This window comes from Rhinolophus sinicus, linkage group LG01, assembly GCF_036562045.2.
Source record: "Rhinolophus sinicus isolate RSC01 linkage group LG01, ASM3656204v1, whole genome shotgun sequence".
Classification (NCBI taxonomy): domain Eukaryota; kingdom Metazoa; phylum Chordata; class Mammalia; order Chiroptera; family Rhinolophidae; genus Rhinolophus; species Rhinolophus sinicus.
In genome coordinates this window covers 146,855,203-146,875,922 of record NC_133751.1, presented here as the reverse complement: position 1 = coordinate 146,875,922, position 20,720 = coordinate 146,855,203, and the positions used below count along the sequence as shown (strand labels likewise).

The 20,720-nt window shown below is 42.3% G+C and overlaps 1 protein-coding gene across 13 annotated transcripts in view; it reads right to left on the bottom strand.

Moving 5' to 3' along the window:
• Positions 1-20,720, bottom strand: part of TANC1 (tetratricopeptide repeat, ankyrin repeat and coiled-coil containing 1) — a 217,317-nt gene that overhangs the window by 77,753 nt on the left and 118,844 nt on the right. For 10 of the 13 annotated variants that reach the window (XM_019727214.2, XM_074336821.1, XM_019727215.2 and 7 more), the window contains one exon: positions 8,109-8,213. The exons of the other annotated variants lie outside the window; for them this stretch is intronic. In XM_019727214.2, the coding sequence (XP_019582773.2) occupies positions 8,109-8,213 (105 nt within the window). The remainder of the gene's footprint in view (positions 1-8,108; positions 8,214-20,720) is intronic. 13 annotated transcript variants of the gene reach the window in all.

The following is a 20,720-nucleotide window of genomic DNA, read 5'->3' as shown; positions in this document are numbered from 1 at the left end:
CTGGCAGAAGGACACCTCGGTGAAGTGTGACACTGACAGTTTAGAAGAGATGAGGAGCCTGGGAACTCACCCTGATACACTTGACTGGGAAATGGAAATGGATTTCTACTTCCATAGTTGATCACGAATATTGAGATTTCAACAGTCAGATAGGATTTTCTTTAAGCGAATTCTTACTCCACAATGACCGCCAAACCAATAATCCATTGGGACACCTTAAAGGGAGATTCTATTCTCATTTGTGTAGTTAATATTAAATAACTCGTTAATAATGGGTGTACCCTACCCAATACCAGCGGGATAAGGGCTGGAGAGAAAGACCTCATCTTTTAGTAACAACTTCACATCCCACGGATTTAAATATCCAAAGAATTTATGATGGCTGTATTCAGAGTGGAGAGAGTAATGGCTTCACTCCCTAGGAATCCATTAGGCACATGGAGAGTGATATTCCTCCCAATAACTTTTCAAGGAATCATGCATATCACACCATTGTGGAATAACCACTGGAGAAAGGCAAAGGGAATTTCTTGGTCACTTCCCGTCTCTCCCTTTTTGAGCTCTTCACACCTGTTGGGCCATGTTTGGGGCATGCACATTCGGATGCAGCCCATACACTGAGCAGCTCCCCAGTTACCATCATCCTACTTCATTCCTATTTGTGCCCTTTATAATCATCCCCTCACCCCTCCCGACAGAACAAAGGACTTGTGTACGCTAACTCTATTTCTGGACCCTTTCCTCTGCCCTCTACCTATGTATGACTTTCTGTCCTCATTAGGAAAGTGGCCATAATCCACTTCTTATAGGTTGTGAGGCTCAAAAAAATGTGGAAAACACCTTATAAGCCACACACCTTTGAGGTAAGATGCTATATCAAAGTTGGTCATTATTTTCACCAACTTTAACAACAAGAGCCCATTTTTCCCCCCCACTGGTTTCATGGATTCAATCTATATTCAATATGTTTCTGTTTCTCTTACCTAAAAGAAATAGTTTTCTGTTTATAATTTTTCTGCCTTCAATAACTTTCTGAATTTACTATTCCTTCAAGACAACAAAGTCCCTCCCTTTACCGGTTATCAAACTATTACAACTTGGCACACACTGCTTTCCTGTCCCATCTAATCATTCCCTCCTCTTAAAACCTGACTCCATTAAAACCATGGCTGTCCCTGGAGAGAACCAATGGTTATTCCATCACGAGAAGCCTTGTCTTCACTCTCATCCTCTTCAAACTCTACAGAGCACTGGGCACTGTACACAACGTCTGGTCATTTGCTAGCTATGTGACCTTGATAACTGGATGTAATGGCAGTTTCCAAGACAGTACTTCTGAATCAAGTTTGTTAAGCGAGACGTGGCCTTGACTAATATTAAATCCCTTTCTCTGCCTCTACCTGTCCATGGCCTGCTGCTTGCCTAACTTCTTGTTTATAAGCATTTTCCTGTTTCTTTCTGGCTGTTCCTCCTCCTAAGCCATCACCATACTCTCCTCCTCGGATCTCCAAAAATAGTATTTACAGAGGAACATCTACCTATGAACCTGCTCTGGTTCTGTCAATAATTGATTTCTAGTCGGTAATACAAAAACGAAGTTAACATACAAGTCATTTTTAAGCTTTTCATCTCATTCAGTTCGTACTGAAATTGTCAACAAATCTTACCATTTCTTCTTTCAAAATGTGTCCTGAGTTAGCCTTTTTCTCTTCAGTAATATGGCCACTTATCTCTAAGTCCTCATCCCTTCAAGTCTAGAGATTCTGGGTTAATTTTCTCATGTTTTTATTTTTCTCCCTCTCTTCTTTTCATTACGCTAAGGCAGTGGTTCTCAAACTTTTTGGTCTCAGGCTTCAGTCTTAAAAATTGCGGACTCCAAAGAGCTTTCACTTATGTGGGTTATGTCTGTTGATACTTATCATGTTAGAAATTAAAAATAGGAATTTAAAAATGTATGTTAATACGTTTTAAGTTAATAAAACTTATACATGTTAAATAACATTTTAAATTAAAAAATCTATATTTTCAATTTTAAAAGTTAAGAAGGGCATTGTTTTACATTCTTGTAAATCTCTTTTTAATGTTTGATTTAATAGAAGACAGTGGGTTCTCATGTCTCTTTCTGCATTCAATCTACTATGGTATGTTTTTTTTGGTTGCAGTGTGTCAAGAATTGTGGCCTCAGACAGATATGTATTAATAGCTGGGAAAGAAAGGAACCTTTTCAGTTAATTACAGATAATCTTTGATACTGCACCAAAACTTGACAAGTAGCTATTTTTTAAAGGTTAGTTCCAATGTTGGACTCTGAATCCATATTAATGAACTTTTTGTACTCTGTTATAGTAAAATCCAATGGTCTATTTTATACTTCAAATGGATTTTTACCCATGCAAGATTTTGTAACATCATGCTTTGGGTCGTTTCAAAAGTACTGGTCTTGTAGATCTTGCAAATGTTGACACATTCTATTATACAATACCAAAATATCACATTCATTAATATCACCACAGATCTCAATTAAAAAGTCCTGGGAAGCCATCAAGCTCAATGTGACAGATGCAAATTCCCAAAAATCTAATTTTCACTTGAAAGGTCAAATTTCATCATTGGCAACTAATCTTGTCAGGTTTTTTTTTTTTTCTTTTAATTGAAGCGACATGTTCCTTTTGTTCCTGTTTGAGAAAATTTGTGTCAAATACCCAATTCCAAAATAACTGTGGCTTGTCAGTAATTCTTACAAGTAAAAATGATATTCCATTAAAAAAAAATGGCTAGCTCAGAATGCAATGTAAACCACCACACAAGTGCTTTTCCTGCAGACAACCATCATCTTTCAGCATAATGCAGAAGTGCTTTTGTGGACTTCCCATTTCCTCAACACAGAATATTAAAAAGATGAGTACTCAAGGGTAAAGATTTTTAAAGCATTCATTATTTTCAGTGCTTTGTCAAGGACATACTTCAGTGAATTATTATTTTTGGTGCAAGTCAGTGGTGGTGAAAAATACCACGTGTGACCCGAAAATAGCAGGTACCCCTACCTTTGTGTGTGCTGGGGCATCAGAAGTTTTACCAATGACTGCTTTTACACCATCAGTGCAAATGTCAATGCAAGAGAAATAGAAATACCTTCTTAGTGTTATTACGAACAGAGCTTTGATCTCATGGACCCCTGACAGTGACTTGAGGATGTCTAGATGTCCACAGCCCACACTTTGAGAACCTCTGCTTTAAGTGTCCACTTGTATTAAATTATCTTTTCTTAAAAACAAATGAAGAAGCCACAGTCTTACACACTCCTCACCCTAGTGACTGATCTCTTATCTTCCCTTCCCTTCCCAGCAACTTGGGGTAAAAAGGGATCCATCTTCAACAATTCCGTTTCCTTATCGCCTACCTACAACTTAAACTCATTCACCCTGAACTCTCCTGAAACTGCCCTGTTAGGCACAGGAATTTGGGTGCGTGTTTTTTTAAAAAAACAGTCTATTCCCTCTTCTGATATTCCTGTGGACTTTGACCTTGCAAATACTCTGTCCTGAAAGGGGGAAAGTGGCAACTGTCATAAAAGACACACAGGGAAAAATCCATGGTTCCGGGATATTGCATGGTCTTGTCGGTTCTCTTCCTACTGCTTCACTGGTGCTTCTTCGACCTTATTCATAGCTCATGAATAAAATACCAAAGCTTTGCAGTTCTTTTCTCTCAGTGACCTTGTCCCTAGTCTAAGACACTGAGTCTCATCATGTTCCCGCTCAGCAAATGGTTGCCTGGTCGATATCCTGAGCTCTTTCTTGAGTCCCAGTGTGATTTTCCAACTGTTTATTGGACACTGTTGCCTAGATGATCCACCAGCATCTCAAACTCAACATGCCTGAAACTGAACTCAAACGAAAATGGACAGTTCCCGCTCCTCCAATGACCTCTTAATGTATTCTCAAAGCCTTGAGGTCATCATCTTTGTCATTAACAGCTCCAGATCCTTGCCATCCCTCAAGAGTCTGCCTATTCATCACCTCTGCTTTCCCAATCCTGTTCTAATTTGAGATCTTATTCTGTCACTTAACTACTGAAATCATGTTCTAGCCTTTTTCCTTGATCCTACTCTACTTCCTGCCTCACTCCATCCTGTGCATCGTTGTCAGGTAAATCTTAAGCCATTGGTCCAATTAAGTCTTTTCTGGCTCAGCACCTCCATCTGTACCCGATTCCTGACCCAGCTTGGATTAGCCAACAAAACTGCCTCGTTTTATAGTCACTCTGTATACAGGCCTTTAATCCCCAACCAGACTCTAAGCCTCTGTGAAGAAAAGACCTATGCTTGCTAACCCATCTCAAATAGCATCCAACATAGGGCTTTTCACAGCATAAGAAGGCAATTAATATTTATTCAAGGAAACGCAGGATGAATGGATACTCAATCTCTAGTCTTTCCACCACACACATACCAGGTATGCACTTTCATTTAACTAAAACCTTATTCAACCATTGGTCAAATAGTGCATCACCATTCTAAGAAGCTGAAAATTAAATAGCAGGAGCAAGGTTACCTAACAGGAAAGGAAGAGGAATGTAAACCACAGGAAAATATAGTTATGTTTTATTTCCTAAACTGAGTAGGGGGTAGACAAGTACCATTATTCTTTATATCTTTTTCATTCTCTACATCTTTCTGAAAAGATGTCTGAAACAGTAGCCAAAAACATAAGGCATACTTAAACATATATCTCCTCCTCCCAATAAGAGAGTTTTGTGTTTCATTATTCTGCTGTTTCATATGTGTTAGTTTTACTTGCTAGCCAGATTGCCAGAAAAAAATGTTTCATCATATTCCGCGATTGATACTCACTTAGCAATGACTCATAAGACTAAAACTTTCTCACCCCTCCCCATCACAGCTTGCTCAAGTAGTTAATGATAGATTGAAGCAAACCTAAATAGATTATGGCTGCCCCTAATGCAAAGAAACACAGCTGCAAATCCTATTATAATTTAGTATTCTTCTCTAATTTATCTGTTTTTGTATTTTCCTGCAAGGCAGAGGTATTATTTTGTGGGTAAATGACATTTCCCCCCTAAACAATATGATGGCTTAGCAATAGGAAGCTTATTTGTGAAGAACTTATTCTATGTGACACAGCTTCTTAGGACCATTTGACAGGAAAGAGGGGACTGTAATTTATTTGAGTACCTCATTAAGTCACTCTTTTTTTCCAGAGTAGGAGATGCTGTTTTTCAAAAATATTTTAAAACACTGAATAAAGTAGAATGTCTTTTCCTAAAGGTGTATCCAGATTAAAGCAAACTTTAACAGGTTCTTTGCTTACATTAAAAATATTCATCTGCCCATATAACCCTCTTCCCAGATGGTTAAAATATGCAAATTACATATAAACACAGTTACTTATAAATTAATGAACAAATTCAGAGTGCTCATTGGTTTTGATTTAAAATTAAACAGTGAGCTAAGAATCAAGAATTTATGGAGCTACAAGACCACAGAGTAAAACAGCTTAGTCTTTGAAGGGTATTACAAAGATTTAGGAATAGCTTGATATTTCATGACTCTATGTGAAAATTCAAAAGCACTTCATGAGGAGCTGTTTTCAATAGTTTGTTAGTCTGGTGAGTACTGAAATGCTATTGTTGATAGCACCCAGAAAAGCATCTTAGAGATTTAAAAAAATGCTCAAAGGAAATACAGAAAGCATAAGCCCAAATTTTAAATGAAAACTTAATTGATGATGCTGATATGAAACTCCGGGAGTTAGGGTTTGTCCATCGTGCAGCTGTGCATGCTGGGGTTAAAAACTCAATTAGTTTTAGTTCGTCCCAGCCTTTCCTCTAGGTTCAATGACCTGGACATAAAATTTCCACTTTAATATGGCAAACTTAATTAACCCCATTGGAATTTAAAGGAGCTCATGGGAATTACAACAGACACCATCCTTTACTAATTACCACGTTGAGTTTTGTTGGGCAATCTCCTCCTCATCAGATAACTCTGCTGGGGCTTTCACCAACATCATGGCTCTTCACACGTGACTGTGTGCCCACAAACATGAACTACGCCCCTTTCCCAGACCCAAAAAGGGGAAAATGTACTCTATTTCTTAAACCTAGGCAAAACTTATAGAAACTTCTCGTGGGTATTTGCAGCCCAGGTATGTCACAATTTCAATCCTCATGGAGACAATGATGCCCTATCTAAGAGCTCAGGTCTCAGAAGTGAGTGTGTATGTGAATTGCAGGTTACATCAGCAACATCAATCATTATGCTTGAATTTAGCTCAGCTGGCAGCCAAGCATAAGACTGTGTCCTCACCCCCGGAAAGACAGCCAATTCCGCCTGGGGTAAGGGGAGGAAAGTAGACAGTGGGAACTATTTATCACCTCTTCTCTTTGCCCAATAAAAATTCTAAATTTCTTCCCCATTCTCACTCTAGGGGGAGTCACAAACTCTAAACAGGACCTCAACGATACGCCCCTCCAGGGAGGAAGAGGTTATATAAGGGGGGGTCTAAGCCAGCCAAAATGCCAGGGACATAACCCCCCAGGACTACAAAGCTTTTGGGGTGGGGTGGATAAGGGTAAGAGGTGGCAGACTTATTCTGAAATGGGCAAACAGCCCATACATTTGATTACTGATATTCACTTCAGAGGAACAGGATTTTACTTTCCTTTCGACACCCAGAATACAAATGAGAGAACAGATCGACATACAAACACCTTGCACATGGGAAGTCACAATCAAGAAGGCCCTCACGTTTGCAGGACGGCCGTCCTCACCAAACACCACTGTGGACTCTCACCTCTTCACCCACGGCAGTCCGCCCGTCCTCAGCACAAATCCTAATGTGAGCCTCTTATCTAAACCTGACAACTGGGTGCCTGGACAGGAGGAAAGGGGTGGAATTTCTCATGCCAAGACATAAGCAACAGCACCTCTTCCCTGTACCAAATGCCCAGCTCCTGCTTCATCCCATCCCCCACCCACCCCAAACCCCTCTTCCTGACTTGCATCTGCCAAGCTCTCCTTTCTCAGCTCATTTTTAGCTTTATTTTCACCCTCACCACCTACTCCATCTCCCTACCAGGTCCCATTTCATACCCACTCCCCACCATACATCAGCAGAAACACAGCGCACACTTGGTGGTTAGAACATAAAGAAGCTGTACTCCCAACCCCACAACTCGGGAGAGGAGAGTGCCAGGGATGTCAACATGCAAATATGGATGACTTTTCCTAAGTCGTCTTTCAGCATTCCTACATAAGCTTGTGTCCACGCTGAGGGTACACTAGGCTTCCCTACCTAGGTCTGCGTTCCTCACCACATGTTTCTTTAGGAAAATAGGATGTAAGTTCAAAACACGAATTAAGGATCACACAGTTATGAGTTGGGGGACCCCTCACCCCAAGACAGGGACAGGTGAATTCTTAAATTGATTTTTTTTAAAAATAGAGAATTATTAATACATCCATGAAATGCTATACGTTTTAATGTCTATTACACATATTTCCAGATATAGGGGGGAAAAAAGCAAAACATCAAATGTCTTCATGAAAAGGTTTCAATCAATTTGGGTTTTTTTTGCCCCACTTCAATATGCCCCAAAGAAAAACTTTAGATGTTAAATAAGAAGCTTTCAAAGGCTCCCAAATGGTTTTTTAAAAAGCTAGTTATTATAAGCTTCATCCAGCTAAAGTTTCAGCTTTTCAGCCAAAGCTCATTGTTGAATGTTCTAAAATGCTGGAGTATAAAATAACAACAACAACAATAACAACAACAACACAAAGTCTTGGAAGCAGTCTACTGGTTGGTTTTTCATATCCCCCCAAGCCCAGGGAGGTCAAAATCGAGAGGAAATAAGAGTCAACCCTTAAACAATGCATATGCACCCACTCAATTATTCCTACACTGTGTATGTAATTCCAAGAATTTATGTTAGTTGAATAGCTCTCTAACTGCCCGAGGAAAAATACTTCCCAAACACATTCAGTTTTGCAAAGCATTCCTGCAAGAGGCATCTCAAGTTTCACTCAGAAATGAAGTGTCATTAGTTAAAATCTTTAGGGGGGAAAATCATTGAAAACATATTCTTACCATTCTCATTAGACTCTGTTGGCTTGGACACTTCTCTGAAAGGGATTATAACTGCGTCTCCAGGCACTCTGGGGCTTTCCACATACTTGGGCTTCCTGACGGGACCTGCAGTGGGAAAGATCTGAGTGTGGCTAATTTTTTCCAGATGCAAACAAAGCTTGAGAATGTACAGTGTGTGTCCTTACCAAGACCCAAATATGCCTAAACGGAAAGCCAGCCCTTTTTCCCTCTCTTCAACACACACACACACACACACACACACTGGTACACATGCTCAGTCATTTCAGTACAGACATGGGAATGTCCAGTCTGAGCTGCCAAAGAAGAAACGGGTAAGCTCAGTTTCGAGAATGTAAACTCGTAACAAAAACAAAAGCTGCTCTTTTGCTGTGAAGTCTCCACAGCTGTCTTTGGTGTATGTCAAGTAAGTGATTTTGACATGTTCAAACCTGGATGGCTTATGGCGAAGGGGTTTTTATTTGGAATTTTTCTCTAACTGGGGCAAAGACGACTGGGTTGCTTGGTATCTCCAAAGTCAGAAAGCGAGGATTACAAACAGCCAGTCTGTGCTATCAGCACACTCTGAGCAGCCGTAGAACACAGGCATTTTATCAGACTGGTGACGCATGGCAATTGTGTGGGGCAGAGAAGATGATTGCTTTCTTGGCAGCTGACACAGCTGCCTTCAAAAAGGCACAGCAGCCAATCCGGCACGTGATTCAGGGACACAAGGGAGCCACAGAGTCCTATCCCTCACCTCTCCCTCAACCCCAACTTATCAGAAACTTTGGAATTTTTAGTAAGACTGAAGGGAACCCTCACACGTTGCTAGTGCCATGTACAGGGGCAGCCACTCTGGAAAACATGGTGACAGTTCCTCAAAAGGTCAACATAGCTATCACATAGCTCAGCAATTCCACTTCTATGTGAGTATATGTTCACACAAAAATTTGCGCAGAAATGCTCATAGTGAGGCATTATTCATTGCAGCCAAATGTCCATCAACTGCTGACAACTAAATGTGATGCATCCACACCACGGAATATTATTGGGCAATAAAAGGGACTGAAGTACGGATTCACGCTGCACCATGGGTGAAACCTGAAAGCATTATGCTAAGTGAAAGAAGCTTGTTCCCAAAGACCACATATTATATGATCATATTCATATGGAATATCCAGAATAGGAGAATTTATAGAAACAAAGTATGAATGGTTGTCAGGGGCTGGAAGATATGTTGGCTTGTGGGGTGAGGGCCAAGGGGTGGTATGAGACTTCTTCTGGGGGTGATAAAAATGTTCTAAAATTAGGCTGTGGTGATGGTTGCATAACCTTGTGAATATGCTAAAAATTGCTGTAGTGTACACTTCAAATGAATGAACTGTATGCTATGAGAATTATATCTAAACAAAACTGCTTACAAAAAAAATAATAAAAAAGACTGCCTATTCTGTCTGTTCCTTTCAAACATCACATTCCATTTGGTCCAAAATCACCCACTGGACTCTCATTTTCCCTTGTTGCCTCATACTGAAAGTGTGCTTTTAACAAGGCCACAGAATTAGGGAACATTTCACATCAGCAAGAGAAAGGGTGGTGGGAAGAGGGCCAGACAGGCATCCAGAGCTTGCCCGCTGGCTCAGCCCCGAGCCTCAGCAATGACCCTCTTGGGGCCTCAGCTCCTTCCCATACACTGAAGGGATGAGTCAGGTGAATTCTGAGCATCCTTCTGTGTCAAACATCTTATACATCTGAGAAATTCTGTTCAGAATGTGGCTTATGGTGAGAGATGCTGCCATCTAAAGGTTTCCTGCAAAAGCATCTATATTACCATAAAATAATCCAATTCCCAGTCGGCTATAATGTGCTACAGCTTAAACTAAACTACATCACCAAAGAAGCTTACAGTACTTAACAACAAGGAATATTATTTCAAACTTTAGAAACCAGGGTTTTTAAGTGGCTAATGTAGTATTTAATCATATGGCTGTCTTCATTATTTATGTAACCCTGTCAGAAAGGGAGTTTTTTAAAGGTTAAAATGAACTGGTAATGAGAGAAGAGGAAGAATATGATCACAATATAAGTGGAAGATGCAGGCCATACAGCAGAATACAAAGTGCAATTCAGATTTTATCTAAAACATAGAAATATGCATGGAAGGAAAGACGGGGGGGAGAGGGGAAGCTAAGATATCTGTTGTGGGGAAGCCAGAAACTAGGAGGAAGGGCCCAAACAGGGTAGGCAGACATGGAACAAGGACAAATACAAGAGCCTTTCTACATATACATTTTGTTTGGGACCTATTCCTCATGGTAAAAGAGATCACGGACATATTTCTCTCTCATCATCTGCTCTCTCCCATTTAAAGGACTTAAGGGAGACACTGCCTTTTATTATTATTGTTCCATGATTCCAATTGCCCCAACCAGCAACCATGCCACTGCTCAAGAGATACCTATGAGTTTCTGCTCACCTTCTCTTCAGGGTATAGTAACGGCAGATCTAAAGAGATCTACTTCCAGGCTCCCAATCTACCTACCCCATACAGCCTTCAAAAATATTCTCTAATAGTAAGTACTCTCTTAAAATGTGGATTCTTTCACATGGATGGACAATGGTTATCATGAATGGTTAGAACGTCGAAACCCAATGTCCCACAGTGCCTTCAGAAACCATCCATGCCCACCCATTTAATTGTCTGAACTGTGTTCTGTTCAGAGGCTGACCACTAGCTGTAAGAAATACTCAACACTGAGGAGTGAGGGTGTGAAGAGCAGAGCCCCAGGAGGCGGGCAGACGTAGGCTTACCACAATGGACAGTGAGGCTAGATACGAAAGGAGGCCTAGAATATACCAAAGTAAATAAAACGTGTATTCAGCGGTCACACAAGGCTAAGCACTTAAAAACTTTAACTCATTCAATCCTAATGACTTTGGGAGAAAAGCACTATTTACCCCCCATTTTTAGGTCAGGAAACTGAGGCTCCCATCAGTTAAACTATTTGATCATGGCCCACAGAGAGCAAAGCAGGAATTCAAGTAGTTTTGCAGTCTGTGCAGATTTGAACTAAACCTACACTAAACCACCACTCAGCACTTGTAAGACGAGGAAATCCAGATTAAACATGCATTTATAGAAAAGGCCAGGGCAGTAGAACCTTCCACCACCCAATCGTCTACGGACCTCGGCTGTATAGTCAGCAAATCTTTTATTCATACTTACTTGTCTCTGATCTCCCCTAACTTTTACTAGGAGTTAAAATATTATGAGGTGAATATAAACAACTGCTCTCCAACATGATCCTTTTATTTAAATTGCTTTTCACAAAGAGCTGAACCTGAAATGCTATAAAACAAGATGAATTTATAACCATAGAGGTTTTACTCTTTCCCCCTCTCAATTGCTCTTTAGAGAATTTGTGTGTACTTTCCATTAAACATGAGCAGATGAACACTCATTTGCCTTCACTCCCTTTCCAAACACCATTAAAGTTGCAGTAAAGAGATTTGAGAGAGACCAATGGGGAAGGAGACCACCAGAGGCAAGAAACCAAACTTCTGAAAGTTGGAAATAGATTGCCGAGGAGCAGTGGATGGAGCCAATGAGAAAAGGTGAGCACCGGGGAGGGCTCAGTCTCAGAGACAGGAGAACCCTCTGAAGGCAGGGGCACGGGTGGGGCCAAATACAGGATCATGGGTTGAAAATCTATTTAAGGGAGAGTAAGGCCCCCCTCTCCCAGAACCTCCCGTGTCCTGGAGGCTGAGTTTTTCTCTGGAAAGGCTGACTGCCAAGACCATGGACACTCAAGAACTGAACTCCTAAGTGTTACACTAAAACACTGGGATGGAGAGAAATTCTACATGAAGAATGGTGGGTCGCCGATGGATGCCTCCTCCCACTCAGCTGTAAGAACACTGACAGTAAGCTTACCCACCATGGGAGGAGAGATGCCATGGCAGGAAGGGACTAGAAGATTCTTCTCTGGGGAAACTGAACAAGAGGAAAGACCTATAAATAATCACGGTTGGGGATGTGACTCCAAACAAGTGGCGGATCCCTGACCAACCACGTTACCACAAAGTTCATGCTCAAGACATTCACCTGTTTCAATCAGCGTTTTAGCACCTCATACTTACATACAAACTAGGATCATCAGACAGTTCAGGAAAGACCCTACCCTGAGAGACAGACCCCACAACAGGTTATAAAAGGAACTCTGAGGAATCAGAGAAAAGGCGAGGAATGCTCTGCAGAATGAGAAGAGCTATGGCATCCACTACATAAGGGGCTACCATGACAAGGGACATTCAGGGTCTGTGAGGTAGTCCGCTGAGTAGACTGAGGACAGCTGGAGGCCACACCAGTTATGAAATCATGAGGCCCTGATCTTACACTTAACCTGTCACCCATTAAACCACAAGGACAATGATTTCTATGCCACTGAAAGGAAAAACTCCCTCTAAATGAAGTGGCCACATTCCTTCTTAAGTGATCAACGTAGATCAAAACTAAATCATCCATCTCCCCAACACTCTCTTACTCACGGGAAACTACTGACCAGCACTTTTCCACCCATCTTTTTGTTTAAAATGTAATACTCAAAATTCCCAAGCACAAGCTACCTTAAAGTGAAATGATTCCCCCCTTTTACATAAACCAAGTGTTATCAGGTTAATCTCCCCAAATTGACCAGCATGTAATACTATATAATAATTATCCAGTAAGCATGGTATTCCAGATATTAGTTAGGTTGTAAGGCAAGATGCTCTTAAAAGCAAGAAAAGACTGTCAGGTACTAGCTGGAAAATCTGCTCATCTAGAAGCCAATGTTTCCCTGTCACCCCGACCTCACCTCCCTCACTCCTGGGCAATGGACAGAGGGCGGGCCTGTAAGGAAGACCACCCTTCTCCTCTCAGGGTCTCAGCAGGGTCAGGGCTGTGGTTGGAGTGCCAGTACTCCCAGTTACAGGGTGTAAGGGAAATGGGGATTGCTCTTGATCATAAGTTAAATCCACTTCATTGCACCTCTGCGTCCCCATCCTCTCCTTCTTCCTCATCCCCATCCCCTCCTTCTTCCCTCTCCCCGCCTCCTCCTCCCCATTCTCTGTCACAGGATACTGTGAGAGGGGGCTCTCCAAGTTAAGGAGCTCATAAGTTCAAGAGAAACACAAAATGTGCCCCAAAGAGGTTTTACAGAGGTGCCCATTTACGCGGTGTGCAGGAAGAGCGCTCCTGCCAGCTCCTTTCACTGCACAGAAGGTCCTTGGGTCAGTCCAGGAGTGAGCGGCAATGGGCCCTTAATCACTTCATTCCACAGCCTCAGAGGCACAGCCTTCTCCCCATCCAGGCTGGTGCCTGCATGTAAACCCCCAAACACACTTTTCCCAGCGGCCAGTTTTCCTACTCTTTTTGACATTTTAATCACACAGCTGACTATTTTGCTACTTAGAAACTGCCATATAAGGAATATTTTGCAAAAAGGGATGGCAGAAATAAACTAAACTGGGCTTTATCTCCAGGCAGTGAAAGAGAGAAGGGCAGGGGTTACTTTTCATTTCTGAAAAGTTTCAGTTATACACACACACACACACACACACACACACACACACACACACACTATTTGGAACTCAGAACACCTGAGGCTACTTATTGCATTTAAAGCAGATCTCTTCACAACATCTGGAGCCCATGAAAAGTAGCACTTTGCGTCATCATTTTAGAAAATTTTTTAGCGTCTTGACCTTTCATAGTAAAGGTTCCTGTCAATTTTATCTGGTCTAGGTTTTCATTTCACATTGGGAAATGTTCACAAGATGAGAAAAAACTGAAAAGGAGATGAGGAAGAGGATTTGGGGTGGGGGGGGCTTTATTACTAAAGCGAATATCATTAGTCATTTCCAAATGGTCAACTGTGGTTAACTATCAGATCACAGTCTTGGATTTTTAGACAGGATGATACCTAGGATTCCAAAGTTGGACCCCTGTCTCTCCTGAACCCCAAAAATAAAGTATTGAGGGAGAAAGGAGGAGACATACAATTTGGGACTGAGAAAGGAGACAATGTGGCCTAACATGGCCTAACAGGAGCACTCTGTCACGCAGACCTGGGCTGACACCCTGCTGCTCTGTCCCTTGCTGAGCTGAAGCAGGTGAATGAATGGGTGGGACCGCCCACGACCCTTCTGTGAGGGGTGAGAGGCCCTGTCTGAGACGGAAGATAGAACCAGATGATGAATGGACCCCGTCAGAATGCCTCAACTCAAGGGAAGGGCAATTGCAAGCACCAGATGTTGTCCATCACTTGGATTTCTCCTAGGAGGTGCAGGAGACAAGCTGTAAATAAACCCTTAAAAGGTTGCTGGAGATGGTTGTACCCGAGGGAATAACAAAAGGCAGCAGTAGGCTCCCCTGACCCATGTGCCTGGGTCCTGGGAGGTGATGGGGGGCAAGGATCCAGGAGAGAAGTGCATCCGCTGCCCCAGCAGCAAGGGCTTCCCAGGTCATAAGCACATGTAACATACCCCTCAGGGACTTCTAGAAATTTCCAGAAACACTTAACGAGGGCCTGGGGCTTTGTGAAAGGAGAGGAGGGCGGCAAGTCAGTGCAATCTGAGTTATTACTACTAACATGACCTCATCCATACCCAAAGACAAGTGAGGTCTGGGGAAATTCAGATGGTAATTCTAGGGAAGGGAAAAAAAGGTCCACAAGAGGGGAAAAAATAGGTCACCCGCTGATCTTGAATGAAATATAGAAAAGTTACCTGACACTACTCTGGATAAGCCTCCATTTTCTTATTTCGAATACTTGTGTGTTTTTTTAAGAAGGGTGGACAGCCTTTATTCATTCACACAATGCACAAGGCACTGTGTGAATGCAAACGTCCATTACCATGAGGTGCTTAAATCTAGTCGGAAGACAGTACATCAAAATGGAGCCACGCTCCTTTCAATAAGGCATCATTACAGTAATTGTTGACAAAAAATTTCAAGTCTGTTTGTAGTGCACATGTTTACAGCACTATGAGTACAATAAACTAATTCAACAAAATAACCTGGGTCATGTTTCCATTTTCTGCCAATGTAGGTTGAGCTGTCATACTGTTCCTATACTGTATGTAATTCCTGTACATAGTAAAGCATAGAAATGCATTAATTCACTTTACTAGACAGGTATCTACAAAAGTCCCCTGCACGCCCAGCACAGGGTGAGAACCAGGCGGGGACCGTACTCTCCTGAGGTTCTCAATTGAGGGCACAAGTGTCTTTATTACCTCGCCTGAATTTTGCTTCAAAACACTTCTTCATAAAGAGTGTGCTGTAAACGCGTCAGCTGGCTCTAATCTGTCACCTAAAGGCAATGTACTGCCTTCATCTGGAATACAGACTCCAGGAGTACTTAACTAGCTTTAAATAAAAAAGCCACACTCAAGAGAGGTCACCGCAAGTCAGTCACTAGCCATCCTCATCGCCAACCAGCACCAAGGTGAGGCTGACCGGCACACTCGCAGTTAGAAGCGGACACTCACACTGGCTAAATTACTGACTTTGTTAATTAGTGTAATGGTTGTTGGATATTTATTTTCAGTGGTGAAATTCATGGTATTTGTGGTGAGAGACTGACTAGAAATATCACAGGAGCCCTCTGGCCCTTGTATGAGCCAGGTATAAACATCTAGCAGGCCCTGAGAAAGGCACCCTGGACTGGATAAATAAATGGCCCCAGGTCCAGCTCCTGATTCCAAGGAATTATTAGGCCCCTGATGCAAAACAGCAGGATGCCCGGAATGCTGTCTGTGGCAGGTGGCATCCTAAAATGTCACTCCCAGATTCCCGACTCCTGGGTATTGAGTCAAATACAATCCTGGGCACTGCTATGAAGGGACTCTGTAGATGGAATTAAGATGTAAGGTTAATATTTAGCTGACCTTAAACTAGAGAGAGTACCCTGGGTTACTGGGTGGGCCCAATGTCATCACACAACCCCTGAAAAGCAGAAGAGGAAGACCCAAGAGTCAGTCTTCAGCTCATGCACACGTGTGACATGCCCCTTGGGGGACTGCCAGAAACGTGTTTGTAAGGGCCTGGGAGCTTGTGCAAGGAGAAGAAGGTAACGAGTCCATGCAATCTGAGTTATTACTACTAACGTGACCTCCTCCATACCCAGAGTAGGAGGTCAAAAGAGGCAGAAGCGGGGCATGCGGTCAGAGAGACTCAAAGCGAGAGAAGGATTCCACCCTTCTGGACTTGACAGTCGCCAGCTTTGAAGATGGAGGAAGGAGGCCACCAGCAAAGGAATGTAGCCAGCCTCTAGAAGTTGAGAACAATCCCCAGGCGAGAGCCAGCAAGGAAGTGGGGACCTCAATCCAATAGCCACGTGGCACTGGATTCTGCCAACCTGAAGGAACCTGGGAATGTTCCATCCCCTGAGACTCCATAAAGGAAAGCAGCTTTGCCAACATCTTCAGCTCAGCCTCGCTGAAGACCCAGAGCCAAGACCCAGCTGTATCACACTGTGCCTGGGCTGCTAACCTCAGAACTGTGAGGTAAGAAATTTGTCTTCAGCTGATATGTTTGTAGTAATTTCTTAGGGCAACAATAGAAAACGAATACATTGTCTATGAAATAGAGAGACTTGCTATAGATAAACACTGAATACAAGGTGCTGTCAGGACACCGACCCCCTCAAAGGACAGAGCTAGAACTTTACTAGATAAATGAAACTAGTTACATGGCTGCCTCATGCCAACCTGGTAATAAATCTACATATGGGCAGAACTCAGTCTGAGCTTTGTTTTCATTCTTACCTGAGTGAATTTATAGGGATGAAATCTCTAGCCCTTGCTTCCTCTAACTCTGGTAGTAATTATAATTTACCATAAAGGATCTAATACCTGAAGTTGATTTCATTATAAGAACCATTAACTAAAATGTCACAAATGAATAACCACACACCTTGGTTTTAACATGTCCTTGGAAGAAAGAGCTGAGTCCTTCCTGGAATGGAAATTTCAGAGTTTCTCTAAGGAACTAGGGAAGGAGTTCTCTTGTTATTAAGGGGAAGGGTTCTCTTGTTATTCACACTAGCAGAAAATGAGTCCTCAGCTGCATGATAGTAAACTGACTCCCAAAAAGAAGGAAGCAGGGTCCTTGAGAACTTTCCCTGTGGGTTCAGGCCAGCTGTGCTCTAGACCTGAGCAACAGCATTTCCTGCGATCTTGTTAGAAATGCAAATTCTCAGCCCGAGTCCAGACCACTGAGTGACTCGGGCACACGCTCAGGCCTGAAAACTGGGTTAGCTGGTCTGATGTAGCTGTTCAAGACCTGGCCCCTTCTCTGCAGCAGCTTGACAGTCAAGTATGAAGATCAGACAGAAACAGTCACGGCCCAGTGTTAAGTGACTTGGGAAGGACAGCAGCGGGGAAGGGAAGGACTTAAGCGGGGCCTGAGGATGAGGTGGGGGTGACATCACTACCAGAGGGAGTGTAGGGAGATGGGGAGAGAGGGTTTTACTTTTTCCATTCCTACACAGAAGGAAAGCAACTTGAGGAAGAGAACCTTGCTACTCTTTGGCTTCCTTACAGTGCTTATCACAGTGCTGTGTACTCAGTAGGTACACAAATATTTATTAATTTTGACAAGAAAAGGCTTCCTTCTGCTTTTCAAAGGAATTACACTTGTTTGCTATAAACTAGTAACTTCTAAGGGATTTCCTGACTTGGGAATAGCTTTGAAATATTCACACAGTACTGTGGCTACTATGGAATCCTGTTCTAACTGCATTCACTTTCCATTGCAGGCAGGGGATGTCGGGGGAAGGGGTGGCAGGGAAAAGCATGGGTCCCAGTTCATCCAGAGGTTCCCATCTGTTGGGAGGTGTTTCATGACCCCTCCTTAACCATCCTGGAGAGGGCAGAGGGCAGCGCTATGCAGAGGGCAGTCCTATTCTCACCCATCAGCTCTCTGCCCATTCTCCAGTGGCCAGGTCATCTCCATCCTCCTCAAACATGCACTCCTCGCCCTACACAGGTTCCCTCACGTCCTACATCACAGAGGAAATGGCCATCAGAAGGAACATGTAGAACATTCCTGAGCTCCACCCTCATTTGCAACGGTCTTCATCCTGTCACATCCATGAAAGCTACTACTTCCATCTGTGCTCAGGGTGCCAAGATCCAGGGAAAGAAAAGGGAGAGAGATGCAGAATCCAGCAGTTTCTATAGGGGAATATCTATAAGAATTGTTGCTCTGGATAGGATTTATCCATTTAATCTGATTAAGTCAAAAGATTAGCCATGGATGTTGGTTACAATCTGACTAAGGTGAACTGAGACCATCAATTAAGGGGTCCAGTTTGGACAATGAGCTACCTACACACCTACTAGAATGGCTAAAATTTAAAAAAGAAACAAACAACAACAGAAAAAAAAAACACCCCTGATGATTAAAAACTGCTGGTGAGGATGCAGATCGGTGGGAACTCTCCTACATTGCTGGCGGGAACGCAAAATGGTACAGCCATTTTGTAAAACAGAGGCATTTTCACATAAAATTAAACACACTTCCCATATGACCAAGCAATTCCACAACTAGAAATTGACCTGAGAAACATGAAAATGTATACTTACCCCAAAACCTGTATGCACATATTTATAGCCATTTTATTCATAATCATTCAAAACTGGAAGCTACCCAAATGTCTTTCAACTGGTGAACAAATAAACTATGGTATATCCATGCAGTAAGGCGGTATTAATACCCATTACAACATGGAGGAAATTCAAACGTACTATTCCTAATGAAAAAAGCCAGCCTCAAAAGGCTGAGGGAATATTTTAGGGTGAGGGAACTGTCCTGTACTTGATTGTGGTGGTGGTTACACAACTCTATGCATTTGTCAAAGCTCACAGACCTCCACAACAAAAAGGATTTTATTGGTGTATGTAAATAAAAATTTTGCATTAAAAAGGGGGGGGGCTTGACTTAGGGTGGCCATTTGTACAGTGGAGTATCACTCTAGCTGTCTCAAGCCTCTATCCTGGGCAAATATCTCTGACCGACTGAGAGGCCAAGCCCCAGCATGTAGCCTCCCTTTCATCTTGGTAAGAGAGCCCTACTTTTTAACTGTTCACTGTTTTTGAAAGTACCCAATACTTGGAAGGAGACAAGAGAAATTATAGCATGTTCCTTCAGTTGGGGGCTGGAAGTTGTTTATGTAAAGCAGACTCTCCAGGGCGATCTCATTCTATAGGTGTGTACCCTTGATTGACTTTCTATCAACTGGGCTATTTTACAGATCTGCAAATTGCATAAAACTGATAGCAATGTGAATGGTTCCTATCCATAGCAATGCAAATGAATTTTGACTGATGGAGAACACAAATTTGTGTAATCCAAATTCTCATTTACACTGGTTTTAACATCTTGTTCATTCCTTCCTTAATGAGCTAAATAAAATTGTTGACATGTGACCTTTCTTTATTTGCATAGCATAGTTTTGCCTTTTTGAAAACAAAAATTATACTTTAGCAGAACAGTGCAGTTTAGGGAATACAAGACGGCATTTTCCAACCTCTTGGGCAGTTAGGTAAATGTAGCCACTGGGAGGCAAGTGTTAGGTGGGATTTGAAGGCAGACTATTTAAAGGGAGCTGCCCTCCCTGAGAGAGGTTCCCTTTTGCTCTTCTCTCTTTCCACCTTCTGGCAGGAAATGTTGCTCTAACAATCACATCGGACCACAGGTTGATCTTGTGGTAGGAGGTTGTGGTAGGCTAATAATAGCTCCCAAAGATATGTCCCTGACCAAATCCCTGGAACCTGCAAATGTTAGTTTATTTAGAAGAACAGTCAGTGTAGATGTGCTTAAGTATTGTGAGACAAAGTCATCATCCAGGATTATGCAGGTGGGCCTGAGATGCCATCACAAGTAACAGCATCAAAGAAAGGCAGAAGGAGATCTGATCATCACACACAGAGAAGGCCACGTGAAGACAGAGACAGAGAATGGACTGATGCAGAAACAAACCAAGGATGAGCTGGAACCCCCAGAAGCTAGAAAAAGCAAGGAAAACCTTCTCCCCGGGGTCTTTAGAAGGAGGGCAGCTCTGCTAACACCCTAATTTCTGACTTCTGGCCTCCAGAATTGAGAGAGATTAAACTCCTGTTGTCTTAAGCCACCAAGTTTGTGGTAGTTTGTTATGGCAGCCCCAGGAAACTCATAGAACAGATGGTGAGCTCCAAGATAAGAGCCTGGTTCCCGGATGACACCTAGAAGTGCATTTATCTCCAGACTGTTAAAAAGAGAGAAAAATAAATTTTCGTCTTAAGCAATTATGTAGTATTTGATTGTTTTTTACTTGAAACCAAACTTAATGCTCATACAGTAACATACCGTGATCATGAATTATTGGACCAACCCTCACCTTGCCTGAGTTGATCTACCATATTGGTTGTCTTGCAACCTCAGCAAGATTGAGAATTAAGTGAAGAGCTGACGAAATAAGTCAAGCCCAAAATATTGATATAATTGTTTTACATTTAGGAATAAGTTTGCCATCACTGGGCATGATGGGAATATATCTAGTAGAGAATTTTTAACATTCTTAAAAT